The sequence below is a fragment of the Tinamus guttatus genome, unplaced genomic scaffold, assembly GCF_059628265.1.
Source record: "Tinamus guttatus ecotype Peru unplaced genomic scaffold, ASM5962826v1 Tinamus_guttatus_pri_ptg000116l, whole genome shotgun sequence".
NCBI classification, from domain to species: Eukaryota; Metazoa; Chordata; class Aves; order Tinamiformes; family Tinamidae; genus Tinamus; species Tinamus guttatus.
This window is the reverse complement of record NW_028288650.1, coordinates 2,504,115-2,524,356: the sequence shown is the minus strand read 5'-3', so window position 1 is coordinate 2,524,356 and position 20,242 is coordinate 2,504,115. Positions and strand designations below refer to the sequence as shown.

General features: G+C 53.0%; 1 protein-coding gene across 6 annotated transcripts in view; it reads left to right on the top strand.

The window, feature by feature from the left end:
- SLC8A1 (solute carrier family 8 member A1) overlaps positions 1-20,242 on the top strand; it is a 38,611-nt gene that overhangs the window by 12,803 nt on the left and 5,566 nt on the right. For 3 of the 6 annotated variants that reach the window (XM_088521305.1, XM_088521302.1, XM_088521301.1), the window contains exon 2: positions 16,632-16,738. In XM_088521305.1, coding sequence (XP_088377431.1) covers positions 16,632-16,738 — 107 coding nt within the window. Of the gene's footprint in view, positions 1-16,631; positions 16,771-17,014; positions 17,119-19,903; positions 19,925-20,242 lie in introns of all 6 variants that reach the window. The other 3 variants (XM_088521306.1, XM_088521304.1, XM_088521303.1) reach the window with 3 other exon arrangements.

The window sequence follows — 20,242 nt, the reverse complement described above, 5'->3', positions numbered from 1 at the left end:
AAATAACGGAGGCGGCGCTGCCGGGGGCTCCCTCTTGATTAACCTCCGCTCCTTCCTTTGGAGAGGAAGGGAAGCGCCGGGATGATGGCGAAAATGAAGTGTGCCGGAGCCAGCCCTATTTGCTGGCTGCAGCGGTGCCTGCACCTGGCACACCTGGAAGCAGCGGGGAGCTGAAATGTGAATTTTTCTATTTATTATTGATGCCTTTGAACGCTCCGCAGCCCCACAGCGCATCCCGGGGGAAGAGGTGTCTTTTCCCAAGGCGCTGGGCGAGGGCGTCGTGTTTTTCGCGGTGTTTTTCCCGCTGGCGCCGCCGTGGGTGCCAAACCCCCCGTGGGCACAGCGCGCGCGCCCGCCGGTTTCCGCAGCGCTTTCCCATCGGAAAGGCCGGGAAGCCGCGGCCTCTGGGAATGCCCTCCGGGGCGGCTGGCTTTGCCCTCGGCAGCCCCCCGGGGATTTCGCTTCCCAAACCGGCTCCGGCCCCTCCGGCAGCGACGGAGGGAGGGAGGGAAGGCGGCTGCCGGCGGCACACGCGCTCCTCTGCGCTGCACCGGGCTGTGCCAAGAGCTAAATTGCTCCCTCTATCTGGCAAGATTCAGCCTTTTTCGTTATTACTTATTTATTTATTTCTGTCTGCAGACACGGTGGGTTTTATTTATTTGCTTATTTATTTAATTATTTCCTTGCCCGGCTTAATTCCTTGCCCGCGTTCCCTTGCCATCTGCTTTCCTCAGGCTCCGCTTAGCAGGAATCGGGGGCCACCGGGGTCAGACCGGCCTCCCGGCGCGGAGCAGGACGACCCCTCTTTGCCCCTGAGGCTACCTAAAAAAGATAAAATAAAATGAAATAAAATAAAAATGAAATGAAATGAAACGAAATGAAATGAAATAAATGAAATGAAATGAAATGAAATGAAATGAAATGAAATAAAATAAAGTAAAATAAAGTAAAATAAAATAAAATAAAATAAAATAAAATAAAATAAAATAAAATAAAATAAAATAATAAAATAACATAAAATGCAGAAGAGTCTCTTGGGCACGCTTCACCCAACCAGAGGGTAGTGGGAGTTCTTTTCCACACTTGGGGTAATTGCTAAGGACACTAGTGCAAAGCCTTTGGAAGTGCAAAATTCCATTCTTTGCGGGCAGAGGAACTTGCTTTTGCAGGAGCCGTGGTGCCCGGCGCTGCAGCGCGGGCGGTTTCGTTGTCACTGTGCAAGCTTTGTGTCCAAATTCTGTGCGAAAGCTGCTGCCCTTTAAAATAACTCTGCTTTATTTGCCAGTGCTGAACTTTCCCAGAGCGGGCGGCCAATGAAGCTCGTGCTCTTTCTCCAGGGCTTATTCCGAGCTGAAAGCTCCTTGGTACGAGCTGGCTGCTGCACAGGAGGGCTGGGGAGCACCCAAGGGTTTCTCCCTCCGGATTAATGGGAAGGAGGGATGTGTGGGCTGGCAGGACACAGGGGCAAAAGCAGCTTTGGGCTGGTGGCCAAGGTGTAACCAGGTGCCACCTCCCCTCTCCACCACCCAGCCTTGAAGGAGCAGAGAGATGGAGAGTCCTGGGGCTGCAAGAGCCGAAGGGTGCTGGAGAGAAGCCAGAGAAAGGCCTTAGAAGCAAGAGAAACTGAACTGCAGCCCAGGGCAGCAGGGACCTTTGGGGGAAGCTGCTGGGTTCTACCCGGGTCTCGCTTTCCTTTTGCCTTCTCCCCTTATAGGCTAAAAGTTAGTTATGTTTTAAGGAAAAGGCAGGTTGTCCCATAGCTCCCTGGGTCCCTGAGACCAGACCTTTGAAAGAGGTTGCAGAAAGCACGAAATCAACATTATCAGCTGCTAATGTTGCAAGAGGGGCAGATCCAAGCAACCTTTCAGCTTTGCCATCGTGCTTTGGGGACATCAAAGCTCTTGGGTGACCCGCCACCGCCTGATGCTTGGTGCAGAGAGGAGCTCCCATGGTCCTAGTGCTGTGCCAGCCTGATCAGAAGGTGCCTGGAGGCTGGCGAGGAAGAAGGGTGTCCTGAATTAGCAGCAGCCACCCCGTAAAGATCCTTATGCACCAGCCCTGGCGTGCTCACGGTTGCCACCAGCCCCAAGTGATGGAGGCTCTGGACAATTCTGCACCTCCTCCTAGCTCCAGCCTGCTCCTAGCTCAGGTTTCCCTCCACGCTGAGGCCCTGCTGGATGCATCTTGCTTGAGCTCCTGGATTTTTTTCTGCTCCTGACCTGTGCATTTTTAATCACGTCTCGGGGCGGCTGTAATGATTTGCATCCTGGCTTGTAGCAGTGCTGTGTTTGTATATAGTCCGCGTTCCCCCTCCTCCCAGCTGAAGGTTTTTAAAACATAAAAATCCCTCCCTTCCAAGCACCTCATGGATGAAATATGTATTCCTTGGTAAAATATTAAAGCAAATCTCCTCCACGCAGGCACAGCACATAAAGTTGTCTTTGAAACACACAGGGAGGCACCGATGCAATATTTACAGTCTTGAGCAAAGCAATTTAGAATCTGCCTGAGCTCCCCGCCGCTGTTTGAGCAGTTTTTCAGGAGTGTATCAGAACAGATTAATCAACATTTTCCGGCCTAACTCCATGCAAATGGGCTGCTGAAATTTCTGGCTGTAGGTTGTAGCCCTAATTGCTCACTGGGCTCGTCCAAGCGGCTTGGATTTGACAAGCGGGAGGAGGCACAAGACACTTCAGCGCATCTCTAATGCGAGCTGAGCAGCCCGGCTCCCCTTCTGCAGTCATTAAAGGTCATGATGAAGCGAGCGGAGCAGGCGGCGGGAGCCGCTCGGCATTCGCGCGGACACCAGCCTCTCGTTCCTCCCCCTTGCTCGGGAGGGATGTGCAGGGTTTTCGGGAGCGCCGGCCTCGGTTCTCGAGGCCGGATGCAGCTCCACAGCCAGAGGAGGGAGTCCGAAGCGTTCCCGTGCTTCCCCAGTGCCCTCCTGGCCTACTGGGCACTTGGGCAGCTGCGGCCTGCAGCCAAAAATCCCCCTGCCAGCCCCCGTAAAACCTTGCTGTGGGACACTTGGAGATGACCTGTCATTGCCACCTTCTCTGTCCTTGGGGATCCCAGTTTTCCCAGCCTACTTGCTTGGCTTCAAGATGGGCCATGTCTCCACCTTGCTTGCGCTAGATGAAGTCCGTGGGCTCCAACACCTTCCCAGGTCTTCCTTCCCCAAGCAGGCATACCAGGGGTCTGGTCAAGCTCCGGAGAACCTCTGAGTGATGCTGATAGCACAAGAGACATCCAAGTGTCTCTTCATTAAGCTTGTTGTGATATTACTGCCATTAGCTAAGTTATTTTGGGAGTGTTGAGTAACGTATCGGTGTGGCACAAACTCCCCTCAATCCCACCAGCCCGTTTTAACATGTTTGGATGACCCTTGCGATGGGTATCCAAGCTCAGCCGCTACTGCTGAGAACCAAGAAGTCGAGGGATTTGGTGAATTATTTAGCTGTTATTCATTTCGCCACTCTGAGGGCAATGCCGTGGGCAAGGATCAAACCGAGAACCAAAGTGAGGGATGCTGCCTGGTGAAGGGCTCTTCAGCTCTGCTCTTGAAACTCATTCGTCTTTACTGTCACTCACCTGTTGGCAAACAAATACTGTGTAAATCAATCGGTTTTGGCTCGTGGGCATCCCAGAGGGGTTGAGCCGTTGCAGCAGTAGGGGCTGAGGCACGTGGTCCACACTGGCCAGGGCAGACGGTGGGTGCGAGGCCCATGGGCCTACACCGTAAAACAAGGTGCTGGATCCACGCTTGAACACTCGTGTTCTGGAAAGCAGTGTGCATTGCTAGGATAGAATTTAGAAAATAAAAACAACAACAAAAAAAACAAAGAAAATGTTTGTTTGAGAGAAGATTGGCAATTTTGGGTGGGCACCGTTGTTATGTGTGTTCTACTGCTTGGAGGGCTGTTGGCTCTGGTGTCTGTTAGAGCTTGATGGGCCCACGTTAGACCTGGAGAAGACTGAAAATAAGTCCCAAGGGCTAAATCCCTGCAGAGAGAGGTGGCGCAATGCCAGAGGAACCCCAGGGCTCACTGAGCTTGGGATTAGAGCTGCAAGAAGCAGCCCACCGGTGACCCAAAGGGGGTTGCCTGTCTACCCGTGTAGCAGCTCTCATCATGGTCTTCTCTTTGCATGCAGCACTCCTGCAGACATGGTCTTGTCCCCTCCTCGGGCCGTTGGGACTTTGGGCTGAGGTTTTCATGAGGTGCCTTGGGGACAGAGGTAGCAGATGGGAGGCCCTGGCCAGCAGCCAATGCAAGTCATGCCGATGAACAGGCAGTGCCCATGGCTTGTCTGCTGGAGGTGGTGGTGGTGTCTGCAGCACCCCACATGGGCACAGCGTCCTGGCTTTGGATGCTCCTGCTGTGCCAAAGCATTTCTCGGAGCTGGTGGGGTTGGAAGAGTGGGGCTCAGGGTAGGCCTCCTTGCCAAGCACAGTCTAAGCTGGGCCAGCAGCCCTGCTTGGTGCATGTGGGCCCATAACTGAGTAAAACAGGAGGTTGTGGAAAACCTGTGTGAAACAGGAGGTTGTGGAGGTCACTTTTGGGCAGTCTTTAGGTGTCACGCACAGAAGTGGCAGCCGGTCGGCTGCGCTGTGCTCGGTGGAGGATGTCTGTGCTCATGAAGACGTCTGAGGAGCCACCACCGTCAACCTTCCTCGTCCCGGCTCTCTGCAAGCGAGACCCGGTGTTCTTTTCACATTTCGAAAGCCCACGACAAGTATCTTAAGCATGGAGCACAGCCAGTCCAATTACTTCTCTTGGTCCCCTGCCCAGGGTTTATTCCATGAAATATCAAAGTGACAAATGTTCTCATGGCGAGAAACTTTCTAGTACTTTTTTCCATCTCTTGATGCAATGCAAACTTCTGCCAGAGGCTGCTCAGAACCAAGGTGCCACCCTGCTCCATCCAGGAGTCTGGAAAGTATCACAGCAAGGCGATAACCATTGCAGCCCTGAGAAATAGTTCTGCAAAAATGAACCTGGTGATTTAATTCTTTTTGGTGGGAATTCACGTCCATTGGAGATATCATGTCTGTTTCCTCCTTTAGCCTTTTCCCTGGATTTTCCAAAGCATCACCCTAGGACACCCCCAAAACGCTGTATTCCTCATTTTCAGTTCACCGCAGGCATGGCTTGGCTGTGGATATTCTGCAGATACTCCAACCCGTTCCAAATTCTCTGCATATCCTAACTGCTAAAAGAAACAACTGCCAATGGAAGGGCACGAGAAGGCAACCCAAGAACTCTCCTTCCAGAAGAAAAAGGTCCTGGAAGCAACGCAGGTCCCTTGCAGGGTGTCAATCAGACGTGGTGGCCGTCTCTATTTCCTGATGTTTTTTATGAAGACACTCTGTGTGTGTGATTGCTTCCAAGCTTTCCCGGGCTGGCGCGGAGCAGAGCGCCCTGCCGCCCGCTCCGGCCCCGCGGCTCCATCCGGAGCGTTATTATGCGGAGCAGGAATTAACAGCGGGAACAAACCGTCCCGGTGCCTTTCCCTGCAACCAGGCAGCTCCGTCCCTGGCCTGGCACTGGGAATCTTTTGTGCCTAGCCCGGGCAGAACCCGCTTCCCGCTGCCATCACCTCGGCCATGAGCTGCTTCCCATCGGGACACGCAGGGCTGAGCGGCTGCTGTACCCTGCAGCCCAGGGAGAAAGAAAAAAACATATATATTATGTATATATCTATATAAAAATCCCTCCAGATTAATTTATATTTTATATATAAATATATTTTAATATAAATATATACATAACATATATATCTATATATAAATCCCTCTGGATTAATTTATATTTTATATATAAATATATTTTTATATAAATATATATTTATATATACTTATACATATTTATATAAAAATATATATGCTATATATTTATTATATATATATATATCAATTGTATATATAAATAATATAAATAACATATTTTATATGCATTCTTTTCAGTTTCTTGTAAGCTGGAAAGTTGCCACCAGTTGCTTCTGGAAGTTTATTTTGAGACCCCACGAAGTTTCAGACTTCCAGGATTCTCCTTTGGGATTTCCTCTGCTGCTTTCATTTTTCGCTTGTATTTTTTTGGTCTGAAGTTGCATTATCTCAACAAATCGCTGCCATGTTTTCCTGAACACAAAACTGCTTAGAAACGCTTGCTTCCAAACCACTTTTTTTTGTGGCGATGTTAGAAAAAAGGGGCTTGTTCTGCGCAAAAGCAGCATCTTTATGTTTGAAAGGGAATACTCAGGGAATAAATCTCTGTTCCAGCACTAGCGATCAGTCTTTCATTTCGTGCCCTAATTGAATGCTGGCTTTGCAACTTAAAAGCAATCTCCCTAAATTGCCTTCTGCTAATGCTTCAGACCAAGGGTGACAGCCAGATTGGAGGTCCGTAAGATTATTCAGGCAAATCCTGCCTCTTTGGGCATCTCTCTTGTATAAAGGAAAATTAATTTTTCCCCTGTGTTGCAAACAGGGATAACGGTGATGTGCGATATCGTTAGGTGGCCCTGCCTTGGCCCACAAGGGCAAATCCAGGGAGAGGGACAGGAAAAGTGCCCCGTGCTCTGGATGTCCCTGCTTGTGCAAGGGGGTTGGACTAGGTGATCTCCAGAGGTCCCTTCCAACCTCAACCATTCTGGGATTCTGGAATTCTGGGAAAAGCAAACGCCTTTTCCAAATGGCCCGTGTTGTTTTCAGGCACCTCTAAACCTTTATCACTTAGATTAGAGCACAAGCGTGTCCAAGGCACATCCTTTTTGGTAACCCCTGAACACGTTTCCTTGGGCATTTGCTGTCTATAGTCTCCAGCCATCGGTTGATCAATAACTGCTCTTCATCCTAGCTGTTGTTCTCACTAGTGATATCTCATTTAATGCAGTCTCTGGTGCTTAAGCTTTTCTCCTTCTTCCCTTTTTTTATTTTTTTTCGTGGTCTCAGCTTGTTTCTGAGCCTAGGAACCATCCGAGTTGTGGTGGGACGTGCTGCTGTGCACGCGCACGTATTTATAGAGACCCATATATGAGCAAGCTGATAAGTATAGGAAAGAAGCGTATGTGTTATGCATTGCAGGAAAATAAGATGAGCCAGGGATGCAGTCCCTGCTTTGCAGAGAAGCAAGGAGAATAAAATGTGGCTGGCTAATCAAAAGCATATATCAGATAGGAGAAAAGGCTTATTTGATCCTTTCAGGAATAAGAGTTCTGGTATTTTGGTACTCATTTTGGAAATATCATGACAGTGATTTCATCCTTTGTAGCCACTTGTGGCTCGGTACATTTTTACCATGGTTGCCAAGTAACAATCACTAAGCATTTGTGTCGAGATCTGTAAAGAAAAGCGGAGGGGATGGATAAAAGCTATTTTCAGAGGCGTAATCACTGGTGGCTCTTTGGGGGTTGACGGCTAAGTCCACTCAGCAGTGACACTGTTTTATTGATGGCCTCGGGATTACAAACAGGAAAACATAAAGCAAAGAGACTAAAGAAGAGATTTTATTATTATTGTTGTTGTTACTGCTCTTTCTGAAGAGCCTGGTTTATGAGTGATTAAACAGGCATTATCTAAGCTGGATGTTGAGTCTTGGCTGCAAGAGGCCCCTCATAAACCCTTGCTATGGAGCTGGGCTGAGCCCAGGCACCCTGTTGTCCTGACGGGAAAATGCCCGCCCTGCCGGGAAAATTCCCAGCTCTGCAGGAAGATTCTCACCACCATGGGAAAATTCCTGGAGTCATGGGCAAATTCCCAGCACTGCAGGAAAATTCCCAATCCCAAGGTCGCGGGAAAATTCCCAAGGTCGTGGGAGAATTTCCAGTATTGGGGGAGAATTCCTGGGGTCAAGGCCATGGGAGGATTTTTGGGGTCGTGGGAAAATTCCCATCGTCACAGGAAAATTCTCAGGATCAGGGTCATGGTAAAATCCTTGGGATCGGGGGTCGTGGGAAAATTCTTGGGGTTGGGGGAGAATTCTCGAGGTTGGAGGAAATTCTCCGTGTCACAGGATCCAGGATGGTTGAGGTTGGAAGGGGCCTCTGGAGATCATCCAGTCCAACCCCCTGCTCCAGCAGGGACACCCAGAGCAGGGGCACAGGGTCATGTCCAGGCAGTTTTGACTATCTCCAAGGAAGGAGGCTCCACAGCCTCTCTGTGCAGCCTGTTCCTGTCCCAGGCCTGGTCACCACGCTCTGAGCTCTGCCCTCCAGCTAGGTCTCAATCCACTTCACTGTCCACTCATGTCACCCTCACTTCATGAGCTTCCCCATGAGGACGTCATGGGAGACCGTGTCGAAAGCCTTGCTGAAGTCCAGGTAGACAACGTCTGCTGCTCTCCCCTCATCTGCCCAGCTGGGCATTCCATCGCGGAATGCTATCAGGTCGCCTTGGTGAATCCATGCTGACTCCTTCTGACCACCTTCTTGTGCTCCACATGTTTAGAAATGACATCCAGGATGAGCTTTTCCATCACCCTTCCAGGAATGGAGGTGAGTCTGGCCTGTAGTTGTCTGGGTCCTCCTTTTTGCCCTTTCGAAGACTGGTGTGACCTTGGCTTTCTTCCAGTCCTCAGACACCTCTCCTGTTCTCCATGGCCTTTCAAGGTTATGGAGAGTGGCCTGGCAAGAACATGGCAGTTCCCACAGCACTCTTGGTCCATGGACCGTGAGTGTCAGGTTTGCCTAAGTGATCTATAACGTGATCTTCCTCAGCTAAGGGCAAGTCTTCTTTTCTCCAGCCTTCCTCTCTTGTCGCCGGGGTCTGGGATTCCTGAGGGCTCCCTATAGAAGTAAATACTGAGGCAAAGGTGGCATTCCATAACTCGGCCTTCTCTGTATCCTTCATCACCAGGGTCCCATTCCATTCAGCAGCAGACCCACATCTTCCCTAGTCTTCCTTTTTCCACTGGTGTATGAAGCCCGTCTTGTCCTTGGCATCCCTTGCCAGATTTAATTCCAAATGCACCTCTCCACGGCCCACTAGCCAGCCTGTCCCACCGCCGTGTGTTTGGGATGCTGAGGTTGCTACCTGCGAGCCAAAGCCTGGCCCGTTTTGGCCCGTTATGGCTTTTTGGCCAACTTCCACCTGGCTTCCAGGGAATATTCACCTTGGATGAAGTTCTGGCTTGCCCACGGCTTGCTCGCTGCACCGTTGCGCATGGACTGCAAAAGCAGCAAGAGCAGGATCGCTCCTTGGCTCATCCGGGTTTGCGCAGCCCTGTGTCCGTGTCTGGATCGGTGCTTTCCTTAACCCACCTGTGTCTGCAGGCCTGGTCGCTTGCCCACGGGCTGACACTGGCCACCAGGAGTTGTGCCAGGAGGCCTTGGTGTCCTCCACATGCTCTGTGTCGGTCTCCGGTCTCTCAGGGCACCCTGGAGAACCAGGAATGCCATCCCGCTCCCGGGAAAGCCCTGCGCAGGGCACGGCGTCGGCAAGGGTGGGCTGGCACTGGGAGAACATGGAGCATTTCCAGAGCAGCCGAAACCTTCCAAGCTTCCTTAGGCCGCCAGTGGAAGGAAGCCTACATATTTTGCAAGTTTTGAGAGTCTTATAACTCAGTCTAATTTAAGCAAATTTTTATGGGCTTGGCATACCCTCGGCACTGGAGCGAGCCTTCTGCCGAGTTTCTCTCTCTGCAGCAAAGCATAAGGAAGAGAGAATTACTCACCGTGGGCTTTTTTACTCTTTAGCATGTGCAAAGCGGCGTATTTTTGCCCTGAAGCTCCATCTGCAAGAGGATGAGCCGCGGCCGCCGCAGCACGTGGGAGATCTTGGGCTCCAGTCTCACATGAGCGAAAGAGGCTCTGGAAGGGCGGAAAGTCCGGGACAATTTTTGTGCCGTGCTCCTGCGCCCGGTTCGTCCCGACGAGCATGCATAAGGCATGAGGAGCAGCTGGAGCAGCCGTGCCTGGGAGCCCTCCCCGCGCTGCTGCCTGACCTGAGCGCTGCCAAGGGCTGCAAAGCAGCTCCCTGGGGTTTGCAAGACAAAAAAGAAAGGAAAGAAAGTAAATAAAAGCTGGTTGGCTTTGGCTGCTGACCCCAGCTGTCAAAAGTCCTCCGGGCTTATTCGGGGGAGCTGTGAGAGGGCCCCAGCAGGCGGTGGAGGGAATCTCTTTTGGCACCAGCTCCGGTTGCGTTCAGCTGGCTGCCCCGGGGAAGCCTCCTCTGATGACCTGGGCAGCGAGAGATGGGTCTAGGCAGAGGGCACTGCATGGCCCCTTCTGCTGCCAAACTGCCCTGCACGGGGCTGCGTCCGTCCGTCCATCCATCCATCCATCCATCCATCCATCCATCCATCCATGCGTCCATCCAGCGGGCATCTGCACCACTGTTCGTGGGTGCTCGGGGCCCGGGCGCTTCTCCTCGGCACAGGGAGCCCTTCGTGGCCGGAGCAAAGCAGCGGGCGCTCCTCCATGCTCACGTTCCCCGCTCCCAGCTTCACCTCCTCTTTTCTCAGCCCCGCTTTTAAACCATCTCCTTGGTAACCACGGGGAGAAGTGGTGTTTTTCCCTCCTTCCCAGAGGGCCGGTGTCTCGGCCACCTCGGCACGGGCAGGGATGCAGGAGCTGCCACAAGCCCATGTCCCTGTTAGCGAATATGTGCGTGCCTCGGCTCCCAGCACGTGTGTTGGGAGCGCTGGTGGTTGCAGCAGAGCAGATGCTTTTGAGGCTTATTTAACCTCCTGGTTCCCAGTGCTGAAGCCACACTTTTGTTTTGCATGGTCCTCGTTGCTGGGTTTACTCAGCAGAGTTCTCTAAATTATTTACAGGGCTTACAGTCCCCTTTACCATTCATTAACCTTCATTTTGGGGAGTGCCAGAAGGCATTTTGATAAGCGAGCGATGGCTCATGCTGGAGGAGCAACTCTGCCAGGTGCACATGGAGAAGGGAAGCCCATGTTTGTCTGAAAGGTTATGGAGTCATCCCTGTAAGGATAAATCCAGCTGCAAACAAGAGCTGTGTGCATATTTTGAGGCATAGAGGAGTCAGGAGCGATTGCACGAGTTTCCCCTTCCTTTCCTGGGGACAAATCTGTGCACAAATAGTAGGGAGAGGAGTGGGAGAAGAAAACACCTCCAGTTTGCCCAAAGATCTTGCTTGATCCTCCATTGATGCGATGCCTCCAGCATTTGGCAGGCTTTGAGGACTGTGGGTTGTCATCATTGGTGATGGGGTAGGGAACAAGAGCAAAAAGATGTTGTCCCGGTGTTGTCCCAGTGTTGTTGTGTCCAGACGTATGGGAAACAAGAGGCCCCAGCTCCAGCTGTCCTGGGGCAGCAACACTTTTAAGCATGAGCAAGTGCATAGGCCGAGGCAAGTCAAGACCAAGTTACGCATCTTTGCTTGAGCTGCCCCTTGTGCAATGTAGCCTTGCGAGGGGGATGATGAAGGACATGAGCCAGAGTGCAAGACTCACAGTCAGATTGGAGCAAATGCCAGAAATTCCCCAGAAAAGCAGCATTTCTCATCTGACATTCATTCAGTCCAGCCCAGCATCCTACCTGGATCCGTTGCTTCGGAAAGCTGCTCTCCGGTGCACTGGACACCAGCGGTGCCTGCCGTCTCCCAGGGATTTGAGGAGCAGAATCTCTCGGCTCTGCTGTCCCTTAAAGCCACCTTACACGTTGCGCTTGTGCAAGGCCGAGGGAGAGTGAGCTGGATGGCTCCTTCTCTGGTGGTGGCTGTGTTCCAGAGCAGAGCAGTATGATGGAGTTGAGCTGCATGATGTCGTTTGGACTTCATGGATCTGGAGGCCAGAGGGGCAGCTATTGGGGTGCCTGGCCATGGAGAGGACAACGCAGCCCTGCAGTCCTATGGAGATTGATTTGGCAGGGCGGACTTCCTAAACAAGGTGAAGGGCAACCAATTTTGGTTCTGAAGGTGCAGGAGCACAGGGGGCACCAAACCTGAGCTGCTGGACTAGCACACTGAACTGCCACATCAGATCAGCTCACATCAGCCCTAGCTAAAGCGCCTGTCAGACTGCGCTTCAGGGCGGCTCTCCTTGGCCCCCCATGTCCTACTCGCACTGCCCCCGGCGAGGTTTTCATCAAGTATAAACATTTCACGTCAGCAAGCCCCAGTTCTGGAAAGGGCTCCGTGTGGATAAAAATCTGTCACTCGTAGGGCATCTTACGTGTGAGGGATCTCATCGGGACGGGCTCAGGGCTGCTCGTCTCCGCTGTCTGTCTGTGTGCTCCTGTTGCCCTTTGACCACCACCGATCAGTACTTAGCCACACCAATGTTTTTCTCCATGATGGGCTCGTTCCCACAGCCTTGTTGAGCACAGTTCACGCTGTGACTCTTAGTACCTGCAAGCTCCAGACTGACAGAGCAAGACCTGCACCAAGCTAAGGAGCTTGGCTGAGATATGGCCTTCCAAGGGTGTCCTTGGGAAGGAGCTCCTCAAATCAGGAGGGTAAACATTGGTTCTGTGGTTCACAAGACTCTTATCCAGATCTGGAGTGCTACCTGAGAGCAAAGACTCTACTTTTTGGTACACAAGGGATGCTTTAGGTGTGTTTCCCATGTCACACCACTGGTAGGGATGAGGTGCCTGAGAATTGGATGAATAAAGACTACTCCAGCCCCTGGTTGGGAGCCAGATGGGGAAATGACACCCCCTCGGGGTGACACCTCAAATCTGTTGATGTGAAGGGGTACAAGGTTGAACTGCAGGATCATGTGTCTTTCCATATGGGACCATTTCCTGCCATACCCATGCACTTCATAGGTGGTGGTGAGGGACTCTGGAGAGCCCAGGCTCCTCATGGAGAGGCTAGGGACCTTCGTGAACCTTCTCCACAAGGGAATGTCTAAAACCCTTGTGTGACTCCAGGTCATTTGTACGCTCCATCCTGTTTTTGTGCATCTTCTGTCTCGTCTTTGAGTGCCAGGGCACCCATGTTGCCCTCTCTGCGCGTCCCCAGCTGGGCACACGCCGCCTGCACCCAGGGTTGCCTCCCACCACAGCGCAGCCTTTCTCCACGCACGTGAGGCTGTCAGCTCCTCACCATCAGGTACGATTTGGTTGCCAGCCAGCTGGAGGAAGAAACAATCTGTTCCTTTTCCTTCCCAGCAACAAAACAACTTCCCTTCTCGCATAGCTGTCAGAAACTTGAGCAATGAAGCTGCTAAGTGCAGAGAAGCACTCCCTGGTGCCAGGGCTCGGAGAGCCTCATGCTGCAGAGGCAGGCACAGAAGCAGCAAGGTTGCCTGGCATCTCCAGCAGCACCATCAGAGCCTTGAGAGGACACGGAGCCCCATGAGATAGGAGCTTGCCCAGTTCTGGGCTCCACAGTACAAGAGGGATGTGGAGCTGCTGGAGAGAGTCCAGCGCAGGGCTACAAGGATGATCAGGGGCCTGGAACATCTGCCCTGTGAGGAGAGGCTGAGGGAGCTGGGCCTGTTCAGCCTGGAGAAGAGAAGGCTGAGAGGGGACCCGAGCAGTGTCTATAAGTACCTCAAGGGAGGAGGATGGTGCTGGTCCCTTTTCACTGGTGGCCACCAACAGAACTAGAGGTCATGGCCACAAACTGAAGCACCAAAAGTTCCACAGGAACTTAAGGAAAAATTTCTTAACAGTGAGAGTGACAGAGCACTGGAACAGGCTGCCCAGAGAGGTTGTGGAGTCTCCTTCTCTGGAGATCCTCCAAACCCACTTGGACGCAGTCCTGTGCCACGTGCTCTAGGTGACCCTGCGTGTGCAGGGGGTTGGACTAGATGACCTCTAGAGGTCCCTTCCAACCTTGAGCATTCTATGATTCTATGAGGCCAGCTGGGGTGATGATGGGCCCTGCTCCGTGTTGTGGCCTGGGTACCTGCTCTGCCTTGCTTTGACTCTGGCTCCAGCTGCAACCAGCCCCAATGCGAATTTGCAAGCAGAGAAGCCAGTTGCTCACAGGGCGCCTTCGCCCACTGATGGAGGTCGGCCTCCATCCTGAGGCAAGGAAGGGCAAAGAATAAGGCAGGGTGAAATGGGAGCGTGCTGCATCCCTGGAGCATCCTGCTTGCCTGGGAACAAGGAAAGTGGGACCTACCTGTGTTTTTTTTTGCATTTCACCACAACCTCTCCTAGGCCACACCACCTCGTGCTCACGTACATGTGGTACATCGGGTTCATGCGTGTTTGAAATGACTTTATCAAAGCAAAACCTCCTAGGATGTCCCCATCAGCATCTTGCCCTCTCCATTGGCACATGCTGGGGTTCTTTAGGGCTGGTTTTGTTGCCCTCCTTGCTGGCCTGCAAAGCCTGTAGCATCCGTAGTAACTTTGCATCTCATCGCAGACCACATCCAGGCTCTCTTAAAATCATCACTTAGCAGCATGCTGAGAAGATGGCAGAGTGGGATCGCGTCAGCGCTGGAGTGAAACCTTGCCTGCGAATAGATAGCTTTGGCATGTGTTTAATGGGATGGAAAGAGCACTTAAAGTATAGCTGAGAGCATCCACCGCAGCTCTGCACTTCCCTGCCAGTTGGGGAGACACTTTGGAAGCGCTGGCAGCAGGGCAGCGTGTGTGACAAGTGTCCTGCAGCTGCAGGCTCTGTGCTTTCAGCCTCGCCAGTGCGCCGGGTTCTTCTTTTTGTTTGGAGAACGGGAGGAAAACGCTGGTGAAGCAGCGCGGTCCCCCTTGGCTCAGCGAGGGCGCCGAATCGCCGCGGCGTCTGCTTTGCAGCAGGAGGGGAAGGCGGCTGCTTGCTGGAGTGAAATGAGGCCAGGGGATGTGGCCAAGGACCGCAGGGGAGGTGGCCCCGACCTGCACCCTCCTCCCGAGCGGCGTTGGGGACGCTCGTCCCGGTGGCTCCCTCCCTCTGTGCAGCGTCAGCCTGCGGTCCCCGCGCTCGCCCCGTCGCAGGGGTCTGCGCCGCTTCCCAGCGTGGAGCTCCTGAAGAGGTGGCTCTGTCCTAGCGTCACTCCGGGACCTCTTTGTGCCCCTGGGGCTCCCTGCAGCAGGAGGGAGCAGGGCCTGGAGGTGGCAGGAGGGCGGCCCAGCCTGGCATGGGGACCCCCGCGCCCAGAGCCGGCTCCAGCTCTCTAGGAAAATCCGGTTTTACTTTGAGGCACCGTCTGCCCCTCATACTGGTGTGATCTCCAACACCACGGCCAGGAAATCCTTTGCATGGTGATTTCAGAGGCGTTCCGACAGCAAATGGGTCGTGATGTTTCTTGCTGGTCGCAGATTCAGCCAGAGCGCGGTCCCGACAGCCCCTTGTGCAGCAGCACCAGCAGCGATGTCTGCCCAACACGGAGCACTTGCTCGCACCCAAGAAAGAGCGTGTGGGAAACGGCAGTGCCAGCTGGCAGCGGCGGTTTCAGTCCTGCAGCCTCACTATACAAGGAGTCCCTGGTGCTGCTGGACCCACTATGAGGAACAGCTTTGGGGATTGCCATCACAGTTTCATTTTGTGCCGGAGAACGGCCTCGCGGGGCTTTGGGAACGGCTGCGTGCACCAAGCCCAGCTCGCCCGCGTGGGAAAGTTGCAGCACGATGCCCCTGGCACCCTCACAATCCACAGAGGCAGCTTTTTTAATTAACTTTCCTTTGCAGGGCTTGCTTTTTTTTGTATGTAGAGGGAGGCTGCGGTGCACGTTTTAATGGAAGTTGTTGGGAGAATTATTGATTTTGCTAGTAATGTTATTGAAATGGTGCCATTCTGTTAAATCTGTCAGGCCCTCTTTGACGGTGTGGCTGGGAGCATTTCTGCATCCTTCATTAGTTTTTTAATACACAATAATTTCCCTTAACTCATCACTGCGAAGCAGGATTGGCTGCATGCTCGGTAACCATTTTTCCTACATACCAAGCTATTGCAGCAATAATTATGAACAGAACGAATTATTACGGATATTCATTATAAAATACAATTACTCCGAGCTGTGCTCTGTTGCTGCACTTCTCAGAGCTATCGCTCACTTGGAGTAAATGGTTTCATTATAAGCATGAAGGGCAAACTTAATACACTTCTGATTCATAGCAAACAGCACAAGAAATCATCTCTGCTGTTCCTCCAAACTCTTGGTGTTTGCTCCGAACGAGAGAAAATAAAATTAAAAAAGTGGCTGATGTCAAAGACTTGCTAGCTGAACGGACGGGCCCTGGGTGGCGACGTGAATGTCTGTAAGGAGGCTGGGAGGTGGCAGCGTGACATGAATTTCTCTTCTGCAGACAGTGTGGCTTGTTGTGGGGCCTGTGGGCTTGCGCTTGTAGGAGCTGCACGCACCGGAGCGGCCGTGGGGCGGCTCGGGCTCGCCGGAGGAGCTGGGGATGGAGCAAGAGGTGCTTCCTCGGAGGACGTGTCTTGGACGTGACTTGGTGTCTTTAGGATGAGGCGCTTCCAGGGGAGCCCGTCGTGCAGCAGGAGGATGGTGCCGTGGCCTCCGGCCCTGGAGGACAGGATGGCACCCGGGCACCCCGGTCCCTGCTCAGCGCGGGGCCAGCTCAGCCCCTCGGCTCCTGCCCTTTGCTTTTGGCTGTGCTGCCTCGCCAGCCTGCGCTACCCAATCTGTTCTCTTTCTGCAGCCTTCTCCTGGCCTCTGTTCCCTCCTCCTCTTCCTCCTCCCTGTCTCCCCTCCTCCTTTTTCCCCCCTTACTCTTGAATCTCTATTTCTTCTTCTCTGTTCCAGCAAAACGATATCAATCAAGGTGATAGATGATGAGGAGTATGAGAAAAACAAGACCTTCTACCTAGAGATCGGGGAGCCCCGGCTGGTGGAGATGAGTGAGAAGAAAGGTGGGGGACCTGCTCCGGGGCTGACCCAGCCTGTGTGTCCCTGTGTGGCTCACTCATGCCTGGCACCCGCACCACACAGCCCACATCCCCGCGGCCTACGGAAAGGGCAGGATCGGGGCGCCCTCCGAGCCCTTGTCCGTACGCCGGCGGCGGGAGACGTTGCAGCCGCTTTCCCCCTTGCCCAACCATCTCTGGCACCGAGGCACCTGGGCGGACGCGAAGTGCATGAGCGTGCGATGCCGATCATGTGTTTGCCTTTGTCTTGTGTTCCCACAGGAAATTCATTACCCTTAGAATACTTGACCGTGAGGAGTATGAGAAAGAGTGCAGTTTCTTCCTTGTGCTTGAGGACCCAGTGTGGCTACGAAGAGGAGTGAAAGGTGTGAGAGTAAAACCAGACCAGCTCTCGAGACGCTGCCGTGCGCTTCCTCTGTGTCTCCCTACTCTCACACTCCTTTCTCCTCGCACTTTGGCTCCGGCCGGCGTTGCCCTCCTTCCTTTGAAGCTTAGCCGCTGCCTTTTTCGCTCCTCTTTTCTTTACTCTCGTGTTTTGTGCAGCCCCTCTCTGTCCCCGGAGGGCCCCGGAGTCCCCGGGCAGGGGCCGGCGAGCACCCCCAGCCCCCCAAAAGGCATTTTGGATGCAGCCACGTCTGCTTTCGGCCAAGTGGGAAATGCAGGCTCGGCAGGTCTAAAAAAAAGGGATGCCGCATCATTTTCATCAGAAGAAAAGACAGCCTTAGCTTGAAACAAAACGCATGGCCAAAGCAGTAACTTTAGCTTTTCAAAGCAGTAACTTTAGCTTTTCAAAGCAGTAACTTTAGCCTTTTCTACTGCAGCGAGGCTCTGGAAATAGCTCAGGAGCATGGCACGAGCAGGTAATAGCCTGAGATGCAATCGCTCTTGAAGAAATTGGGTTCTGCTCAGGTAAAGTTCCCTGGCCGTGTGTTAGATAATAGCTGCTTGTAGGAATAATAAAAACAATTTCTGCTTTCATCACGGAAAATAGAAATACCTCCACACCAACCGTCCCAAAAAGACAAGGCGCGCTCATATTTCCACATCTTTTTTTCCTTTTCGTCCTGCGAGGAAATTAAAATTCATGGCAACAGCTAATCTCTGCGCACTAGCAGTGGCTGAGCAAGAGGCAGTTTTACAGTTACTTAAGCTAATGAGTTGCAACACCGCAGACCGTTATTAACGCCGGTGTAAGGAGCGGGTAGCACCGCTTGGGCTTGCCTAGGAGCTGCTTTCTTATTCCTGGGCCGCAAGCTCCCCCTTCAGCAGGCACGGGGTTTTAATGTGCTGTTCCTTCAGGATCCCAAGGTGCTGGGCACGGAGAGGCAGCTGCGTTTTAGGTGCCAAGTCCCACGGCGATGCCCCGTTCCCCTTCGGAGAGCAGCATCCCTGCAAGCAGCTTGCCTGGTGCTTGATGCGAGTGGCCAGGCTTGGCTCGTGGAAGCAGGACGCGGAGGTCGGATGCGCTGGCGTGGGCCGTTTGCGGCGGGAGGGAGCAGTGTTGCTTGGTGGTGCTCGGGACGTCCATGGGCACCATATGTGTCACCAGGCTGCTGACTCAAGGTTATTGAGGAAGCCTCAGGGAAGTTCAGCTCTAAAAACTCCCTAGCTCCAAGTTTAGGAGGATATATACACCAGAGGGCTGTGCTGCCGTTTGGAGGGAGCTGGGCAAGCTGGAGAGATGGGCAGACAGGGAGCTCATGAAGTTCAGCAAAGACAAGCACAGTGTCCTGCACCTAGGAAAGAATAACCCCTTGCACCAAGACAAGCATAGGTTGGCCTGCTGGAGAGCAGCTCAGCAGAGGAGGATCTGGGGTCCTGGTGGGCAAGAAGTTTAGCACGAGTCAGCAACGTGTCCTGGTGGCCTAGGAGGCCAGTGATGTCCTGGGTGCATCAGGAAGAGTGTTGTTAGCAGGCTGGGGAAGGAGATCCTCCCCTTGCACTCAGCCCTGTTAAGGCCACATCTTGAGTGCTGTATCTGGTTCTGGACTCCCTGGTGCAGGAGAGACATGGAGCTGCTGGAACTGGTGCAGCAGAGGGCTGCTAGGATGATGAAGGGACTCGGACATCCCTCCTAGGAGGAAAGGCTGAGGAAGCTGGGCCTGTCTAGCCTCAACAAGGGAAGGCTGTGGCGGGGCCTTATCAATGTGTGTGAGCATCCAAAGGGAGGGTGTCAAGAGGATGGGGCAAGGCTCTTTTCAGTGGTGGCCAGCAATATGACAAGAGGCAGCGGGCACAAACTGAAACACAGGAAACTCCATCTGAAAATGGGGAAAAAAAAACTTCTTGTCTAGGAGGATGAGTGCTGGACCATGTTGCCCAGAGAGACTGAGGAGCCTCCATCTTTGGAGATCATCACCAGCCATAAGGGCAGTGCCCTAGGCAATGTGCTCCAGGCATCCCTGCTTGTGCAGGGGGGTTGAACCAAATGATTCCCAAAGGCCCCTTCCAACCTGAACCCTTCCATGATTCTGAGATGCCGTTTACTGCTTTGGCCATCCGATGACTCGTCCTTTTTTGAACTCATGCTTTTCCATGAGATAAAACCCCAGGCCCTGGAGCCTGGCAACATCTCTGAGATATGCGTCCCAGGTAGCCGCCAAGGAAGAGCCTTTTTGTCTTGTTTTTGGAGACTTGGCATGGTTTGTGGAGTGAGAAGCTCTCTGAGCCAAACTCCTTTGCCGCGCACGTCTCCTCTCCCGTTTTCCCTGTCGAAGCGCGGCTTGCTCTCCGCGCGGGCAGCCGGAGGAGGCCAAAGCCAGTAGCCACCGCATATGGGATATATTTGTCCTTCTGGGGCAGAACTGCCACCAAGACCAATGGAAGATCTTGCACATCCAATTCCAAGGGGATAAATGAATTTTTGGGAGTGTGCCTTTTAATCCCATGTTTGCAGTGGTTCTTTTTTGTTTATTACCATCGTCATCATTATTTTAAATCTGCAGCCCCATGAAACGTCTCCCTTCTTTCATTTTTAGTGCACATCTCTCTCAACACTAACGGCATCCTGCAGCTTTTACAGATCCGAAGCCTCTGGCGGGGGATGCGGAGCCTTTCTGTGGATGTGCCCATTTTTTTTTTTTTGTATCATTTCGTTGTATCATTTACTTTCTCTTCTTCTGTGTTTGTCTCTGTCTGTCTCCTCCGCAGCCCTGTTGTTGAATGAGCTTGGTAAGCGCGCATCCATCTCTCTGCCCTATTTCTCCCGCCTGTCCCTCGGGAGCTGCCTGGAAAGCGGTTCCTGGCTCGGGAGCCCCTGCCGAGGGGCCGGACCGTGCACGCGAGGCGACCCACCGGGTCAAAAGATGGAGAAAAACACACAAAAAACGGGAACGCTGGGGTGGATTTGGGGGTACTCCCATCTCGGGGAGCCACGCGGCCTCCGGATTTGCTCATGGGCCGGACTGGGGCCGGCGTCCCCGCTCCTGCCCTGGCAGGGGACACCGGGGGACGCCGGCCCCGAGGGCGGCGTGGCCGGGGCGGTGGGGC